The sequence below is a fragment of the Mobula birostris genome, chromosome 8, assembly GCF_030028105.1.
Source record: "Mobula birostris isolate sMobBir1 chromosome 8, sMobBir1.hap1, whole genome shotgun sequence".
In the NCBI taxonomy this organism is placed as follows: Eukaryota; Metazoa; Chordata; class Chondrichthyes; order Myliobatiformes; family Myliobatidae; genus Mobula; species Mobula birostris.
This window is the reverse complement of record NC_092377.1, coordinates 94,936,395-94,955,743: the sequence shown is the minus strand read 5'-3', so window position 1 is coordinate 94,955,743 and position 19,349 is coordinate 94,936,395. Positions and strand designations below refer to the sequence as shown.

The 19,349-nt window shown below is 44.1% G+C and overlaps 1 protein-coding gene across 5 annotated transcripts in view; it reads right to left on the bottom strand.

The window, feature by feature from the left end:
• map4k3a (mitogen-activated protein kinase kinase kinase kinase 3a) overlaps positions 1–19,349 on the bottom strand; it is a 265,585-nt gene that overhangs the window by 114,171 nt on the left and 132,065 nt on the right. For all 5 annotated transcript variants that reach the window (XM_072265706.1, XM_072265707.1, XM_072265708.1 and 2 more), the window contains exon 9: positions 8,419–8,550. In XM_072265706.1, the coding sequence (XP_072121807.1) occupies positions 8,419–8,550 (132 nt within the window). The remainder of the gene's footprint in view (positions 1–8,418; positions 8,551–19,349) is intronic.

The window sequence follows — 19,349 nt, the reverse complement described above, 5'->3', positions numbered from 1 at the left end:
GGAGCTATTTGTTCACTTAATTCCATGTCAATAATGCCACAGCATTTCTGCAGAAGGCACTTATGTGAGGTATTTACCTAAGTGAGGTAAATCCAAAATAAACTGGCCAAAGGGTTTTGACTTGCCTTAATATCTGCAACAGAGGGATACAATTTAATTTTCTGCTTTCATTCCAACACAAAACAACCACAGCTTGAATAGCCAGAGATGAAAATATGGAAATGCAAGGACTATGCAGGAGCATCATTATCTTCAGCCAGTGCAAAACTGAGCTGACTCCCCAAAGGTGACTAACTATTGTGGGCAACCAGCAGGAAATATGTTTACCAAATCTTTAAAGGGTAGTGGGAATAATTAAAGCCACAGAGCAACTTTGCAGCAGCTGTAGAATTTTTCCTTAAAAAAATCCTTTGCAACAGAACATTAAAATGTAAATAGCCTGATAGCTACTTCATACCCATGAGGAATGAGGTAATATGGGTCAAAGACAAAACAGATATGTTGTACTTGATTCAGATTTATCAAAATACCAAAAAATCAATTCTTGATCATATAACACCAAGCTGGTGCTCACACATCTCAAACTGATCAGTGTCGGTATTCTCCAGACTCGAGGGGTATCCACAGGCACCCGCATGGGCCTCAGCCATGGCTGCCTTTTCGCTGGCTATATAGAACAGTCCATGTTCTGAGCCTTCCCCAGTAATGCTCCCAAATCTCCTTCCACTACATTGACAACTGCATTGGTGCTACTCCTTCACCCATGCTGAGCTTGTCAATTTCATCAATTTTTGCCTCCAACTTCCACCCTGCCCTTAAATGCATTTGGTCCATTTCTGACGGCTCCCTCCCCTTTCTCGATCTGTTTCATCTCTGGAGACAAACTGTTGACAGACATCTTTTATAAACCTACCAAATCCTTCAGTTATCTTCACTATATCTCTTCCCACCCTACCTCCTGTAATGCTATTCCCTTTTCTCAGTTCCTTCGCCTCAGCCACAACTGTTCGCAGGACAAGGCTTTCCTTTCCATCTCCTTCAACGAACGGGGTTTCTTCCACCACCACTGAGGCTGTCATCATCTGCATCTCCTCCATTTCCAAATGTTGGCACTCACCCCATCTTCCCACTGCCTTAACAGTGATAGTTCTTGTCCTCACCTACCACCCCATCAGGCTCCACATACAACACACCATTCTCCACAGTTTCTGCCATCTCCAAACGGATCCTACCACCAAACGTATCTTTACCTCTCCCCACTCTCCACTTTCCAGAAGGATTGCCCTCTCTGTGATTCCCCTGTCCATTCATCCCTACCCACTAATCTCCCTCCTGGCACTTATCTCTGCAAGCAGCTAAAGTGCTATACCTGCCCATTCACCTCCTCCCTCACTTCCATTCAGGACCCCAAACAGTCCTTCCAGGTGAGGCAACACTTCACCTGTCAATCTGCTGGGGTCATCTACTGTGTCCGGTGCTCCCAAAACAGCCTCCTCAACATTGTTTAGACCCCTTGTACTTTGTCCAATACCTCCACTCCATCTGCCAAAAGAAGAACTTTCCAATGGCCAAACATTTTAATTCCAAATTCCATTCCCATTAGGACATGTTGGTCCATGGCCTCCACTTGCGCCATGATGAGGGTGGAGGAGCAACACCTTATATTGTCAGGGTAGCCTCCAACCTGATGACATGAATATCAATTTCTCCTTCCAGTTCTCCTTCCCCTCCCCACTTCTTCTATTCCCCCTCTGGCCTCTTACCTCTTCTCATCTGCCTATTACCTCGCCCTGGGTCCCCCCTTCCCTTTTCTCCTACGGTCCACTCTCCTCTCCCATCAGGTTCCTTCCTCTCCAGCCCTTATCCTTTCCTACCCACCTGGCTTCACCTATCATCTTCTAACTATCCTCCTTCCCCTCCCTCCATCCTTTCATTCTGTCATCTTCATCCTTCCTTTCCTGTCCCGAAGAAAGGTTTCATCCCGAAACATCAACTGTCCATTCATTTCCATTGATGTTGCCTGACTTGCTGAGCTCCTCCAGCATTTCGTGTGTTGCTTTGGATTTCCAACATTCTAGATCTAGTCCCTTTCTCCTTCCTCTCTAGAACTCAGATCCCTGATCCTACCTTTCATCCCAACAACTTCCAGATCCAATGGATCAGATGAGCATTCCCTACACTCCCAACATACAGTAATGTCACCAGCAAACACATTATCCTTCACCTCTCTGCATTCTGAAGAGATTATTCACACCAGGGCTTCCCCAACCCTCTTACCAAGGCATTTCCCTGTACAGCCCTTTAAAAGCTAAAGTATATGCTGTAACTGCCTTTTAAACTTTCCGCAACCTAGGAAAACCTCAAAAGTACCAAATACTGATGTACTTGAAACTTCATGCTTAGTGCCCTGCATTCAGTACTAACAACATGGTCTTCTCAACAAGCAAACACACATTGAGTGACTGCGATGTAAGGCACCTCCATTTAGTCTGCAAACACGACCAAGCCATGCCAATCTGTTATTTTTTCCCCTTTCCATTCCACTGTCACTCTTACCCTTGTTTACATTGCATTACATCCTGATATGAAAGGACCAAAGCCCATGAATGGAAAAGTCTACAAAAAGTAGTGGATGCAGCCCAGTCCATCACAGGCAAATCCCTCCCCCATCAAAGCACAGTTACAAAAAGTGCTGCTACAGGAATGCAGAATCCATCATTAAGGACCTCCAACATCTATCCATGCTTTATTCTCACTAATACCACCGGGCAGGAGGTACAGGAGCCTTAAGTCCCACACCCGCAGGTGCAAGGACAGTTATCAGGTGCTGAAAACAGTGTGGATAACTTCACTCATCTCAACACTGAGCTGATTACACAAACAACAGACTCACTTTCAAGGACACAAAAACTCAGTATTATTAATTTACTTGTTTATTATTTGCACGATTCGTCTTATTTTACGTATTGGTTGTTTATAAGCCTTTGTTATTTATAGTTTTTCTTATTAATTCTATTGTATCTCTCTATTTTCCTGTAAATGCCAGCACGAAAATGAACGTCAGGGTAGTACACAGTGACATACAAGTACTTTGATAATAAACTTATTTTGAACTTTGTTCTTTTGCCCTGCACTGTCAGCCAGCTACTTTGCTCAAATAGTTAAAATGTAAACTCAAGGAACGCTTTCTTCCCACCACAATATCAAGTTAATTTCACACAGTGAATCCTTTCAACATGGTAGTTTTGTTTCAGATTTCCTTATGTGATTTCAGTTGAGGATTCTGTTTCATCAATTAGGCCTCTTAATTTGTTTCTTTCTCTGTCCTGTTAACACCTTTATTTACCCTTGTTTTCTCAGCTCTTTTGTCATTTAATTTCTTCTGCCTTCCAACCCATTACAGTATCTGATTTGAAAACCAACTATTTGTAAATCCCAATGGTTCAGCATCTATCTCACCAGGTGGTATTAGCACACTCCTTTAACACTCACTGGACCCTGGTTTGAAGGCTTTCTTTCATCTTAGCTGGTTCACTGGTACACTTATAACAATACTGTATAACATCTAAAAGAAACATTTAAAAAGTGTGTTGTGGCATTAATAGAAATAACATCCAACACGAGTAAGTCCAAGAACAAGAATAAAAGTCCTGAAAATCTGCCTCACTGGTACAAGAGTCCCAATTATAATCAGAGTTTTATTGTACATAAATACTAGTCCAGGTTGATCTCCTCCCATCTCTGAGCTTCTTAAAATGCTTCTAAAGGAGAGCCATCCGCAGTACCACCGATGCGGCAGAGAGGGCCTCAAGATGGCTGTGGCTCAAAAGAGGGGAGCCATGGAGTCATAAGTAGCTAGCCATCTGGACACAAGCTGGGGTCTGATCAGCCCCGGCTGGGTCACCTGGAGGAGGCTGTATGATGTTGAAAGACCCGAAACACCCGATGATTCCAGGAACATCAATGAAGATGTGTCCAGAAGCATCAATAGATGTATGTACACAGCTTACACCGAGTTAATCAGTGACAACCAGGAAAGACTGGGTGACAACCACGAAAAGAGTGGTGACGACTGCAGAGTCAGTGACAACCCGGAGAGACGGCAACCAGGGCAGAACGGGCTGGCAACCCAATCTGCGTCCTCTGACAGGAGGACCCCCACAAAAGCCACAAAGAATCTAAGGAAAAGATACCCCCAGGGGTGCCCAAGGGGGGGGGGGGGGGAGGAGGATGAGCACCCCAGTCGGATGGACACAATGACATCAGACCCAGGCAATGAACAAACGACGATGAGGAAGCAGTGTGCATGTGGCAAAATCTGCAAGAACGATCGCAGCTTGAAGATCCACCAAGCAAGGATGAAGTGTTTGGCAGGAGCAGGAGCAGCACAACGCGCAGGTGTCCAACCTGCTGAGACGAAGGAGGAGCCAGGCCCGGAGTCACCCCATAGCGCCCGGAACCTCCAAGTGTTGCAAACTAATCCCTCGAACATGAAGTCTAACAGGAGGCGGATCAAATGGGCTGCAGCTAACATAACTTCACTGTGGAAGCACTTTGATGAAGGGAGGGGTTGATAGGAAGCTGCAATCCATGACACCAATTATTGTCAGTATCGCAGCTGAACAGTTTGGAGAAGAGGAGAAGGAAGGCTCCAAAACATCTTACTCGAAGAACCAAAGAGCATTGAGGATCCGCAACATCAGGCAGGAGATGAAAGCGCTGAAGTCCCAATACAAGGAGGCAGGAGAAGAGGAGCGCATTGGCTTGGCCCAGCTGATGTGCATACTACGAAAGAAGAACAGGGTACTCCGCCGGGCAGAGTGGCATCGGAGGCAGCGTCGTGAAAGGGCTCGAAAACGTGCTGCCTTTATCGCCAACCCCTTCAAGTTCACCAAGGAGTTGCTGGGGGAGAAGCGCAGTGGGAAACTGGCCTGTTCGCAGGAAGACATAGACCAACATCTGAAGAAGATATATAATGATCCTGAAAGAGAGCAGGAGTTGGGAGAGTGCGACATCCTAATAGACCCACCTGAACCGGATGTGCAGTTCGACATGTCAGAGCTGCAACTAAAGGAAGTCAGAGAGGTCGTCCGCAAAGCAAGGGCAAGCTCAGCTCCAGGACCAAGCAACAGCTCGTACAAAGTGTACAAGACTGTCCCAAACTTCTGCTGGGTCTGTGGAAGATCCTGAGAATCTTCTGGAGAAGGGGGAAGATCCCAGAACAGTGGAAAGTGGCTGAAGGGGTGTGGATCCCGAAGGAGGAAAATGCCACCCAGATAGATCAGTTTCGCATCATCTCCCTGCTGTGTTTCGAGGCGAAGATCTTCTTCAGTGCAGTTTCCAACCGGTTGTGCACCTACCTAGCAAAGAACACCTATATTGATACATCAGTCCAGAAGGGTGGCATTTCAGGGACGCCGGGCTGTCTGGAGCACATCGGTGTGGTGACACAGCTCATCAGGGAGGCCAGAGAACAAGGGCAACCTGTCAGTGTTGTGGCTCAACCTGGCAAATGCATATGGCTCCATTCCGCACAAGCTGGTGCAGCTCACACCGACCAAATATCACGTCCCCAGCAGAATCAGAGACCTTATCGCTGATTATTACAGCAACTTCAGGATGAGGGTCTCTTCAGGAGCAATTACATCAACCTGGCACAAGGTGGAGGTCGGCATCATCACAGGGTGCACTATCTCAGTGACACTGTTCTCCCTAGCCATGAACATGCTCACTAAGTCTGCTGAACCAGAGTCCAGAGGGCCCAGAATGAATTCTGCTCAATGGCAACCCCCTATCACGGCATTCATGGATGACCTCACAGTCACCACAGAATCAGTCCCAGGCTGCCGGAGAATTCTGCAAGGGCTCGGAAAGCTGGTGGAGTGGGCCCAGATGCGTTTCAAACCTGCCAAATCAAGCTCGATGGTGCTGAGGAAAGGGAAGGTGGAGAACAAGTTCCGGTTCATAATCGCAGGCACAGCCATCCCAACCATCACAGAAAAGCCAGTCAAGAACTTAGGCAAAGTTTTTGACAGCTCTTTAAGGGACACAACATCCATTCAGGCAACCTGCACCGAGTTGGATGGCTGGTTGAAATCTGTGGACAAGTCTGGCCTACCTGGGAAGTTTAAAGCCTGGGTATATCAGCATGGCATTCTGCCCAGAATCCTGTGGCCCCTCCTCATCTATGCAGTTCCGATCTCGGCAGTCAAAACCTTAGAGAGGAGGGTTAGCAACCACCTCAGGAGATGGCCGGGGCTGCCAAACAGCCTGAGCAGCATCGCACTCTATGGACACCACAACAAACTGCAACTGCCCTTCAAATCCTTGGAGGAAGAATTCAAGGTAACAAGATCCAGAGAAGTGCTACAGTATAGGAACTCAAGTGACCTGAAGGTGGCTAGAGCAGGGATCCAAGTAAGTACTGGCAGGAAGTGGAGGGCAGAGGAAGCTGTTCAGGAGGCAGAGGCGAGGCTGCGTCACAGGAGGCTGGTGGGAGTGGTCACACAAGGCCGAGCTGGGCTAGGATCCTTTCCAACTCCCCAAATGGACATCAGAGGGAAGGAAAGGCGTTGTCTAGTTCAGGAGGAGGTGAGGGCAGTAGTGGAGGAGATGAGAGCCTGCAAGGCGGTGGGAATGAAGCAACAGGAAGCTTAGACAAGATGGGAGAATGCAGTTGAGAGGAAAGTGACCTAGGCTGACCTTTGGAAAGCCGAACCACACCGCATCCAATTTCTCATCCAGGTAGTGTACGATGTGCTTCCAAGCCCATCAAACCTGCACACATGGGGCAAGGCAGAGTCATCTGCGTGCCCACTGTGCTCCAAGCGAAGAACCCTGGAGCACATCCTCAGCGGCTGTGCAAGGGCACTTGGTGAGGGACGGTACAGGTGGAGGCATGATCAGATCCTGAAGACCATCGCTGAAGCCGTCAGCGCAGGAGTTGAGTGGGTGAAGTGGTCCCGACCCTCCAAGCAGACCATTGCCTTTGTCAGAGCTGGGGAGCAGCCAATACCTGCCAAAAGAACATCTGCAGGCATTCTGACCTCTGCAACGGACTGGCAGCTGTTGGTGGACCTCGAAGGGCAGCTGAAGTTCCCCAACCATATCGCAGCCACCACCCTGCGACCAGACATTGTCCTAGTGTCTGACTCTACTAAGCAAGTGGTGCTGCTGGAGCTGACAGTCCCATGGGAAGATAGCTTGGAGGAGGCCTTTGAAAGGAAGCTCTCCAAGTACGCAGGACTGGTCAGCAACTGTCAGCAGGCTGGATGGAGAGCGAGGTGTCTCCCAGTGGAGGTTGGTTGTAGGGGATTCGTAGCCCGTTCTTTATTTAGAGCCTTCAGCATTTTGGGCATCGAGGGAGAGAGGAAGAGGAGAGCCATCCGCAGTACCACCAATGCGGCAGAGAGGGCCTCAAGATGGCTGTGGCTCAAAAGAGGGGAGCCATGGAGTCATAAGTAGCTAGCCATCTGGACACAAGCTGGGGTCTGATCAGCCCCGACTGGGTCACCTGGAGGAGGTTGTATGATGTTGAAAGACCCGAAACACCCGATGATTCCAGGAACATCACTGAAGATGTGTCCAGAAGCATCAATAGATGTATGTACACAGCTAAACTCATTCAGTTCTTAAAGAAAACCACTGACTTCGGACATTAACTGTTTGTCTACCAATACTGCTTGATCCGTTTCTAGCATACCATCATTAATATTTTTAAAAAGATCACAAGTCAACAAGTCACTAAATTATTATTTCCAAAAAAAATTAATTTAGAAAGAAAATTCACAAGGCGGCTAAATATTGAGAGTCCTATGTTTAAATTCAACATTGTCACCAAATTATATATTCTTTCTGCTGATGGAACAGAGGGTTTCATTCTTCATTTTAACAGGATTTTAAATTTCCAAAATCACATGAAAATGGACTAATAAAATTATTGGCAGAAACAGAATTGGTGCATTTGTCTGTTTCTCTGTAAAGAACACTGGAATCTTATCACAGGATACTGTCACACAAGTTAATGCAATGGTCAGTTTTCTGCAAAGAAGCACTTTCCTTCCATAAATAAACTAAATTTTAGACATTTTGATCAGAAAATAATCTCTGTTAGACATACCTTGACATAAGACCAATAATGCATGAAATGTCACTTATTTTCAGGAATACTATAGCCTAAATTGAGCATTACTAGTTAAGTAGCTACACAACATCTATTTAAGAGGGTCAATAATAGCTCTGTTCCAATCACATCATAGGCAAAGAACAAAACTTGCACCTGCTTTGCTGCAGAGATGTTTGTTAAAATTACGCTTTCAGAATCTATGACTTCTCAAACCAAATTACCAATAAAAGTTACTGAGAATATTTTACCAGTGTGAAGATAGGGTTGAAAATCCACAAGGCAACAGTTCTCACCTCATTGGATGCAGGTCAAACATTGGTGGCTGAAGCTCAGCGAGCTCAATCCCAGTTATACCAACCGCCCAGATATCACACAACTGGTTATATCCACCTTTCCTCTCCACTGCTGCAACTTCTGGGGCCATCCTGCAGTACAAAGTTCACACACTCAGTTGTTTAGTACATTTCCACAAAAATTTAAATTAAGCAGCAAACAAGATCAATATTTCATAACCAGATGCAATTTCACTTTCTATTGGATATTTGCCATAGAAAATGTTTCATTAAGTTATCTCCAAGCAAATACTACAGTGGTGAGTTACAAGATCAATTCCACACTTTTTGGTAATGGTGTATAGCTTAGCGAACAATAATGTTATTTTATGTATCACAAATCCACTTCAATTAGCATTAATGGAGATGTAATCGTAATGTTAGTTCCAATCAACAATGACTCATTCTGCCCTTCTGAAAAGCCATAGAGACATTTTCACCCAGAATGAATCAGACCCTTGGGCAAAAGAACAGTATTTTTTTTCTGCACAGCTACACAATTTCCTGGCATAGACTTTGCCTAAGATTGAGAAAGAACCAAATGTCACTGGCATTGCTGGATACATTTCAGAGAAACAGGCATTAAATCTGCAGACAACATGTTCACTGACAAGCATAAAAGGCTCCTTTTAATCAACTACAGCTCTGCCTTTAATACCATCATTCCAAATAAACTGATTCCTAAGCTCCGGAACCTGAACCTTAGCACTCAGATCTGCAGCTGGATCTTCAACTTCCTCACAGACAGGACCCAGGCTGTAAAAATAGGGGACAAGCTCTCCTCTACAATCACTCTGAGCACCGGTGCCCCACAAGGCTGTGTACTCAGCCCCCTGCTGTACTCACTTACACCCATGATTGTGTAGCCAAGTTTCCATCAAACTCAATATATAAGTTCGCTGATGACACAACAATTGTAGGCCATATCTCGGGGAATGATGAGTTTGAGTACAGAGAGGAAATTAAGAACCTGATGGCATGGTGCGAAGACAATAACCTATCCCTCAAAGTCAGCAAAACGAAGGAATTGGTTGTTGACTTCAGAAGGAGTAGCGGACCGCATGACCTAGTTCACATTGGTGGTGCGCAAGTGGAACAGGTCAAAAGCTTTAAGTTCCTCGGGGTCAATATCACAAATGACCTGACTTGGTCCAACCAAGCAGAGTTCACTGCCAAGAAGGCCCAACAGCGCCTTTACTTCCTGAGAAAACTAAAGAAATTTGGCCTGTCCCCTAAAATCCTCACTAATTTTTATAGATGCACCGTAGAAAGCATTCTTCTAGGGTGCATCACAACCTGGTATGGAAGTTGTCCTGTCCAAGACCGGAAGAAGCTGCAGAAGATCGTGAACATGGCGCGCAACATCACACAAACCAATCTTCCGTCTGTGGACTCACTTTACACCGCACACTGTCGGAGCAGTTCTGCCAGGATAATCAATGACACGACCCACCCAGCCAACACACTTTCCATCCCTCTTCCCTCCAGGAGAAGGCTCAGGAGCTTGAAGACTCGTATGGCCAGATTTGGGAACAGCTTCTTTCCAACTGTGATAAAACTGCTGAACGGATCCTAACCCGGATCTGGGCTGTACCCTTCAAATATCCGGACCTGCGTCTCGGTTTTTTTGACTACTTTACTTTCCATCTTTCTATTTTCTATTTATGATTTACAATTTCAATTTTTAATATTTACTAATTTTTACTATTTTTAATATTTTAAATATTTAATATTTGTAATCCAGGGAGCAGGAATTGCAGAATCAAATATCGCTGTGATGATTGTACGTTCTAGTATCAATTGTTTGGCGACAAGTATACAGTATAAAGTATAAAATATACAACTACATCATCAGCCTTTAATTAAAGTAGACATGATGAATATCAATAAGTATTACCTCAAAAAGATAACTAACAGTCCTCCTTCAGACAATAGAGCCCATGTGAACATCTAATAAAAGCAAACCCTACAATATTTCCTTCCATTTTAGGTATATATATATATTTGGCAGACATACTGAAGTATGAAGTATATAAAGTTAGGATGGTTAGTCATGGAGAGGTTTTCACAGTGCTTCCCATATAGCACCATACTTTAAGGTGATTCAAGAGAAATTGAGATTGTGTGAAGGTACAGCATAAAAGTCACCCTTGTATGGTCTTATCACAATGTATAAAGGCCCAAGTGGTTACTTATATTGATAAGCTGAATCAGTCCCCTAATCCTTACAAACATCGAGCAAGGCCCAACAGAGCTATGACAAAGAGAAGAGAGAAACATAGAAAACCTAGAATACAGGCCCTTCAGCCCACAAAGCTGTGCCGAACATGTCCTTACCTTAGAACTACCTAGGCTTACCCATAGCCCTCTATTTTTCTAAACTAAGTATCCATCCAGGAGTCTCTTAAAAGACCCTATCGTTTCCACCTCCACCACCATCGCTGGCAGCCCATTCCACGCACTCACCACTCTCTGCGTAAAAAACTTACCCCGACATTTCCTCTGTACCTACTTCCAAGCAACTTAAAATTATGCCCTCTTGTGCTAGCCATTCCAGCCCTGGGAAAAAGTCTATCCACACGATCAATGCCTCTCATTACCTTGTACACCTCTATCAAGTCACCTCTCATCCTCCGTCACTCCAAGGAGAAAAGGCTAAGTTCACTCAACTTATTCTCATAAGGCATGCTCCCTAATCCAAGCAACATCCCTATAAATCTCCTCTGAACCCTTTCTATGGTTTCCACGTCCTTCCTGTAGCGAGGCAACCAGAACTGAGCACAGTACTCCAAGTGGGGTCTGACCAGGGTCCTATTTAGCCGCAATATTACCTCTCAGCTCAAACTCAATCCCACAATTGATGAAGGCCAATACACTGTATGCCTCCTTAACCACAGAGTCAACCTGCCCAACAGCTTTGAGTGTCCTGTGGACTCGGACCCCCAAGATCCCTCTGATCCTCCACACTGCCAAGAGTCTTGCCATTAATACTATATTCTGCCATCATATTTGACCTACCAAAATGAACAACCTCACATTTATCTGGGTTGAACTCCATCTGCCACTTCTCAGCCCAGTTCTGCATGCCATCAATGTCCTGCTGTAACCTCTGACAACCCTCCACAATATCCACAACACCCCCAACCTTTGTCTGATCAGCAAATTTACTAACCTATCCCTCCACTTTCTCATCCAGGTCATTTATAAAAGTCACAAAGAGTAGGGGTTCCAGAACAGATCCCTGAGGCACACCACTGGTTACCAGCCTCCATGCAGAATATGACCTGTCTACAACCACTCTTTGCCTTCTGTGTGCATGCCAGTTCCAGATCCACAAAGCAATGTCCCCTTGGATCCCATGCCTCCTTACTTTCTCAATAAGCCTTGCATGGGGTACCTTATCAAATGCCTTGCTAAACTCCATATACACTACATCTATTGCTCTACCTTCATCAATGTGCTTAGTCACATCCTCAAAAAATTCAATTAGGCTCCTAGGGCACGACCTGCCTTTAACAAAGCCATGCTGACTGTTCCTAATCATATTATGTCTCTCCAAATGTTCATAAATCCTGCCTCTCAGGATCTTCTCCATCAACTTACTAACCAATGAAGAAAGACCCTCTGGTCCATAATTTCCTGGGCTATCCCTACTCCATTTCTTGAATAAGGGAACAACATACACAACCCTCCAATCCTCCAGAACCTCTCCCATCCTCATTGATGATGCAAAGATCTTCGCCAGAGGCTCAGCAATCTCCAACCTCGCTTTCCACAGTAGCCTGGGGTAGATCCCATCCGGTCCCGGTGACTTATCCAACTTGATGCTTTCCAAAAGCTCCAGCACATCCTCTTCCTTAATATCTACATGCTCAAGCTTTTCAGTCCGCTGCAAGTCATCCCTCCAATTGCCAAGATCCTTTTCCATAGTGAATACTGAAGCAAAGTATTCATTAAGTACCTCTGCCATCTCCTTCAGTTCCATACACATTTTTCCCACAGTCACACTTGATTGGTCCTATTCTCTCACGTCTTATCCTCTTGCTCTTCACGTACTTGTAGAATGCCTTGGGGTGTTCCTTAATCCTGTTCGCCAAGGCCTACTTATGGCCCCTTCTGGCTCTCCTAATTTCATTCTTAAACTCCTTCTTGCTAGCCTTATAATCTTCTAGCTCTCTATCATTACCTAGTTTTTTGAACCTTTTGTAAGCTCTTCTTTTCTTTTTGACGAGATTTACAACAGCCTCTGTACACCATGGTTCCTGTACCCTACCATCCTTTCCCTGTCTCACTGGAACGTATCTACACAGAACCCCATACAAATATCCCCTGAACATTTGCCACATTTCTGCCATACGCTTCCCTAAGAACATCTGTTTCCAATTTATGCTTCCAAGTTCCTGCCTGATAACCTCATATTTCCCCTTACTCCAATTAAACGCTTTCCTAACTTGTCTGTTCCTATCCCTCTCCAATGCTATGGTAAAGGAGATAGAACTGTGATCACTATCCCCAAAATGCTCTCCCATTGAGAGACCTGGCACCTGACCGGATTCATTTCCCAATACCAGATCAAGTACAGCCTCTCCTCTTGTAGGCTTATCTACATATTGTGTCAAGAAACCTTCCTGAACACACCTAACAAACTCCACCCCATCTAAACCCCTCACTCCAGGGAGATGCCAATCAATATTTGGGAAATTAAAATCTCCCACCACAACAACCTTGTTATTATTACTCCTTTCCAGAATCTGGCTCCCCATCTGCTCCTTGATGTCCCTGTTACTATTGGGTGGTCTATAAATAACATCCAATAGAGTTATTGACCCCTTCCTGTTCCTAACTTCCACCCACAGAGACTCCGTAGACAACCCCTCTATGACTTCCTCCTTTTCTGCAGCTGTGACATTATCTCTGATCAACAGTGCCACAGCCCCACCTCTTTTGCCTCCCTCCCTAAAATAGGATAGGTGTGAACATTTAAACAATGGTTACCCCATACTACAGAAACTATAAAACATATATTAAAAGGATGGATGCACTATTTCAAGCACGCCAACTGCTGCTCACATATCTATCAAAAATCTTTAGCATGTTAAACATCACAAGAGCCAACTCACAAAATCCTCAGTTAAGTAGTATCAAAGAACACTCACTAGTCTTCAGCATATATCACTGGGTTACACAATATCTACATCAAACTGAATACCAGAAAGGCATTAACCTCCAGGGGTGTAGTGAACAAATTTTTAAAACTATACTTTGCATTTTCATCATTATTTAGAAATCAGAAGGCAGAGCTCAGGAGGGTTAATAGCGTTTAACAGCGACTCCTCTGCTTGCATCTTTGGAAACAGCTCTATTTCCATCTTTAATATCTCTATTTTTCCCTTTCAGGGTTCTTTTGAAGACCCTGACCTGGAGTTACACGCTGACTATGGTTCTTTGCAGGAATGAGACCCACTCTTGGGGTTCCATAACTGGCCGTTGCTCAGCACGCCAAAGGCTCGGCCTAAGAGTCCGGCTTGGATTCAGAAGCCTAGGATCTTGGGGCTCTGGAGCCGGGTGGATTGAGGGTCAATGTCATGACAGGAGACTCCTGTGTCATTGGGGGAGTTGAAATATCTATGGCAGTGTGCCTGGAGACCTGGGATCTTTGCAATCTTCAGGCACAGAGCTCAAAAAAAGTGATGTAACGGACTTCTAAAACCATAAATCAGCAAGTGTTACGTCTCGCCGCTCTCTGGGAAAATACAGACACCTCATTCTCCCTTATTAAGGAGAGTGAGAGAACCTACTGTATGTCGAATACCGGGTGAAATGTGAAGTCTTTTGGGTAACTGTAAGTCTGTGTCTTTGCTGTTGCTTTGCTCACGCTTGAGTGCTCGGTGACGATGCTGATGCTTTTTTTTGCCGGTGGGGGGAGGGGGTATTGTTGCTCGCTGCCGCTTATGCACGGGAGGGGGGAGTTGGGGGGGGGGAGAACTTTGGGGTCTTAACATTCAAATGTCGTTCATTCTTTAAGGCACTCCTCCGTTTTTGTGGATGGTTGTGAAGAAAAAGCATATCAGGATGCATATTGTATACATTTCTCCAACATTAAATTGTACCTTTGAACCTTTGAAATCCAGTGCAGAACAAGTCCTTCCGGCCCAACGAGCTGCACTGCCCAAGTAACCCATCTTTTAAGAATAGCATAATCACAGAACAATTTACACTATAAATCTGTTCAGGTTGCCTACTGTATCTGGTGCTCCCGATGCAGCCACCTCCAGACTGGTGAGACCTAATGTAAATCTGGAGGCTACTTTGTCAGACACCTCCATTCCATCCTCCAAAAGTGGAATTTCGCAGTAGCCAACCAATTCAAATCCTATCCCCATTCCAGTTCCTACATGTCAGTCCATGGCCTCCTCTTCAGCCACAATGAGGCCACTCTCAGGGTGGAGGAGCAACACCTCATATTCTGTCTGGGTAGCCTCCAACCTGATGGAATGAATAGTGATTTCTCCTTCCAATAATTTATTTTTTCTCCTCCTTCTTCTATTCCCTACTCTGGCATCTGACCTCTTCTCTTTACCTGCCTTTCACTTCTTCCCTTTCTCCCAAGGTCTACTCTCTTCTCCTATCAGATTCCTTCTTTTCAAGCCCTCTACCTTTCCCACTCACCTGGCTTCATCTTCTAGCTCAGGGGTCAGCAACCTTTTTGCCTCTGTGGGCCGGATCGCGTATGAATGAGCAGACAGTGGGCCAGATAAATGCCATAAAAACTTGAAATACAGGAATTATCCATTTAAATACATCTAGTTGTGTTTTGCCTCCAATTAATGAATAACACATACTACAAAATCATTTGTGCTTAACTAAGGATGCTAGCGAGTAATTAAAGAACTCAGTTTAGTTTTTCTGTCCCACCATTGCTGGTGCCCCATCAGTTGTGATGCCAATTAGCTTCGACACATTAAGTTTCATTTCTGACATCATTTTCAGCAAAGCTTCAAAAAGTGTCTGCTCCAGTAACTGTGTCCTTCATAGGAATTAATTGAATAAACTCTTCAAAAATTTGAAAAGTTGAGGTTTTGAAAAGTTAAACTCCTCACACAAACACTGTAAATTGAGCAGTGTCTCTCAAGTCTGTACTCTCATCAAGCGCAATTGGAAAAAAAAATGCAATTCGTTGCAGGCATCCCTTAAACAACTTTTAACATCTGCTGACATTTCTTCAACTCGCCGTGTGATTGTTCTTGCTGACAGGCTGATAGATGCAAATAAAGGTTTCTTTTCAGGACAAACAATATCCACCACTGCCAGTAAACAGTAATTCTTTGACAAGCTCTCCATTTGTAAAAGGCTTCATCTTTTCTGCAATACGCTTTGAGACTTCGTAGCTGGCACGGGTATTTCCTTCATTTTCACTGTTTTTTCAGCACTCAGCGTCTACCTTCCTGCGTTTTGCATTCATTGCCATTGGAATTTTTTTCTTTGATTTTATTTCAAAACGCGAGTTATTCAACAAGTATCATAGCACATGTAAACATCTGGATATTTAGCGTGGATTTCTTATTAAAACACAGTGACGCGGTTTCTGTTTACAAATTTGAACGATCCCATCTGAAAACCTGCACGTGCACGGAGAGTATCTAATACATATTAATAAGGTAGTCTGCCTTCCCATCATTCGTAAAACCAGCATTTGGTTTGGAACAAAACAGAACCTGGGGCCAGTGTAACAAGACGCCATGCATGTTCATCAGTTTGATTGCATGAAAGGCTCAGAATAAGGAAAGATCGCTCGCGGGCCAGATAAACATAGTATCTCAATATTTGCTCGCCTACCCCTGTTCTAGCTAATCCTCGTTCTCCTCTCTCCGCATTTTTATTCTGGTCCTCCCCCCTTCCTTTCCAGTCCTGAAGGAGGATTTTGGCCAAAACATCAACTGTTTATTCATTTCCATAGATGCTGCCTGACCTACTGAGTTCCTCCAGTATTTTGTGTGTGTTGCTTTGGATTTCCAGCAGCAGCAAACTCTCATGTTTACAATTTACAATGACCAATTTATATATTAACCAGTGCGTCTTTAGACTGTGGGAGGAAACTGGAGCACCCAAAGGAAACTCCTGTGCTTACAGGGAGAACATACAAACTTCTTGCAGATGGCACTGGAACTGAATTCCAAAACACCAAGCCATAACAGCTTCGCGATAACTACAACACTATCATGGCATATAAAACCAACAATCTCATCTCAATGAAGAAGCAATGCATAATCAGGGCATACATTGTCCACCTCTCCCCTTCCTATTATCCAGGCACCTGACACTCTTTCCAGGTGAAGCAGCAATTCACTTATGCATCTTCCAATCTAATATACAACACAATGTGATCACCTTCACTTTGCAGTACAGGTGATAACTTTGCAGAGTAGTTACACTCAACCTGTAGGTGTCACTCCCAAGCTCCCTTACCTGCCACTTGATTTCTCCATCCATTATTACTTGGACCTATTTATCTGTGGCCCCTGCACTGTTATAACAAGGTCCAACATAAGCTTGAGAAACAACATGTCATCCTGTTACGGCAAGCTACAGCCTTTTAGACTCTAATATTACAATACTGTGCAAAAGTCTTAGGAACATGTAAAAAATACTGTGAAGAGAAGGTGCTTTCAAAAATAATGAAAAGTTCTAAACATCAAAAATTGTACTGCAGAGCAGTAAACAGTAGAAACCTAAATCAAATCAATATTTGGCGTGACCACCCTTTGCCATAAGAAGTGCACCAATTCTCGTAGGTACACTGCCGTGCAGTTTTATAAGAAAATCAGTTGAGAGCTTGTTTCAAGCATCTTGGAAAACATAACACAATTCTTCTACAGACTTTGGCTGTCTTGCTTGCTTCTGTCTCTCCGGGTAATCCTAGACAGCCTCTGAGATCTGGGCTTTCTGGAGTCTAAACCATTTGTTGCAGAACCCCTTGTTCTTTTTTTTTTGCTGAAGATTGTTCTTTATAAGCCTGATCATGTATTTGGGATCATTGTCCTACTACAGAATGAAGTTGGGACTGATCAGACACCTCCCGGATGGTATTGTGTGATGAATGAGAATCTGCATGTACTTCTCAGCATTGAGGATTCCATTAATTCTAACCACATCACCGACTCCATTTGTAAAAATGCAACACCAAACCTGCAGAGAATCTCCACCATGCTTCACTGTTGGCTTTAGACACTCGTCCATGTAGCACCCTCCAGGTCTTCTACCAATAAATGGCCTCCTGTCTAAGTCAAAAAATTCAAGTTTTGACTTGTCAGTCCAAAGCACTTGCTACCATTGTTCAGCCCCCCAGTCTTTGTGTTTTTATGCGTAGGTGAATCCCCTGGCTTTGTTTCCACTTCAGAGGAAAGGCTTTTTTGGTAGCAACTCTTCCATGAAGACCATTTCTGACAAGACTTCTCCAGAATATAGAGAGGTATACTTGAGTTCCAGTGGTTTTTGTCAATTCAGACCTGATAGCAGTGCTGGACGTCTTCCAATTTAGAATGGACGTCAGTTTGACGTATCACTTGTCTGCTGCACTCAGTTTCCGTGGCCGACTACATTTCTGATCCTCAACCTTGTCAGCTTCTTTGTGCTTCTTTAGAAGAGCTTGGACAGCATATTGAAACTTGTCTGCTGCAAAATTTCTGCTTAGGAGAGATCTTGCTGATGCAGGGTGACAACCTTGTGTCTTGTTGCTATGCTCACTCTTGCCAAGGTGTAACAATTCATGATTTGAAAGTTAAATTGTCACATCTGCCACACCCTCACCTTTTAGCTTGGTTGCCCTTCGCCCAGTTTGATTCCTTCTACACCCATTTCTGTTTCTGTTAATCAGTTTAGTTCATTCAGCTCATTATGTCATAGAGCATTACATCATCCTGTTGTTATATTTGTTTAATCATGCACTGGCTATATACCTGCAAAGTAATCAAGTTTTTCTTTGAAAAGTGGTCCATTACTTAATATGTTACTTTCTTTAATGAAATACAAACATTTCTCTAACATTCAACTTTTTGGAAAATGAATGTTTGGAAAAATACAATTTGCTCTGTTCTATGACACACAAATACAGAAGGCAAAAAGTAAACATATATAAAAAAATTTAGGGGTGCCTAAGAATTTTGCACAGTACTATAGATCCGAAGTTCAAAGTAAATTTATTATCAAAGTACATAACACGTCACCACATAAAACCCTGAGATTCATTTTCTTGCGCACACACTCAATAAATCTAATAATCTTAATAGAGTCAATGAAAGACCAGACATCAACAGGGCAGACAACCACTGCGGAGAAGACAATAAACTGTGCAAGCACAAAAAGAAAGAAAGAGAAAAGAAAAATAAGAACAAGTAAGCAACAAATATTAAGAGCATGAGAGTCCTTGAAAGTGAATCCATAGGTTATGGAAACAATTCAGTGATGGAGCAAATAAAGTTCAGTGAAGTTATGAAGTTATTTCCACTGGTTCAACCTGAGAGTTGAGGGGTAATACGTAACTGTTCCTGAACCTGGTGGTGTGGGTCCTGAGGCTCCTGTGCCTTCTTCCTGATGGCAGCAGCAAGAAGAGAGCATGACCTGAATTGGGTGGTGGGGGTCCCTGATGATGGAGGTTACTGTCCCCAGACAATGCTCCGTGCATACGTGCTCAATGGAGGGGAGGGCTTTACCCATAATGGAATGAGTCATATCCATTACTTTTTTTTTGGTAGGGTTCTTGTTTAACACAATTGGTGTTTCCATACCAGGCAGTGACGCAACCAATTAATATACCCTCCACCACACAACTATAGAAGTTTGTCAAAGATGTCATGCCAAATCTTTGCAAACTTCTAAGGAAGTAGAGGCACTGC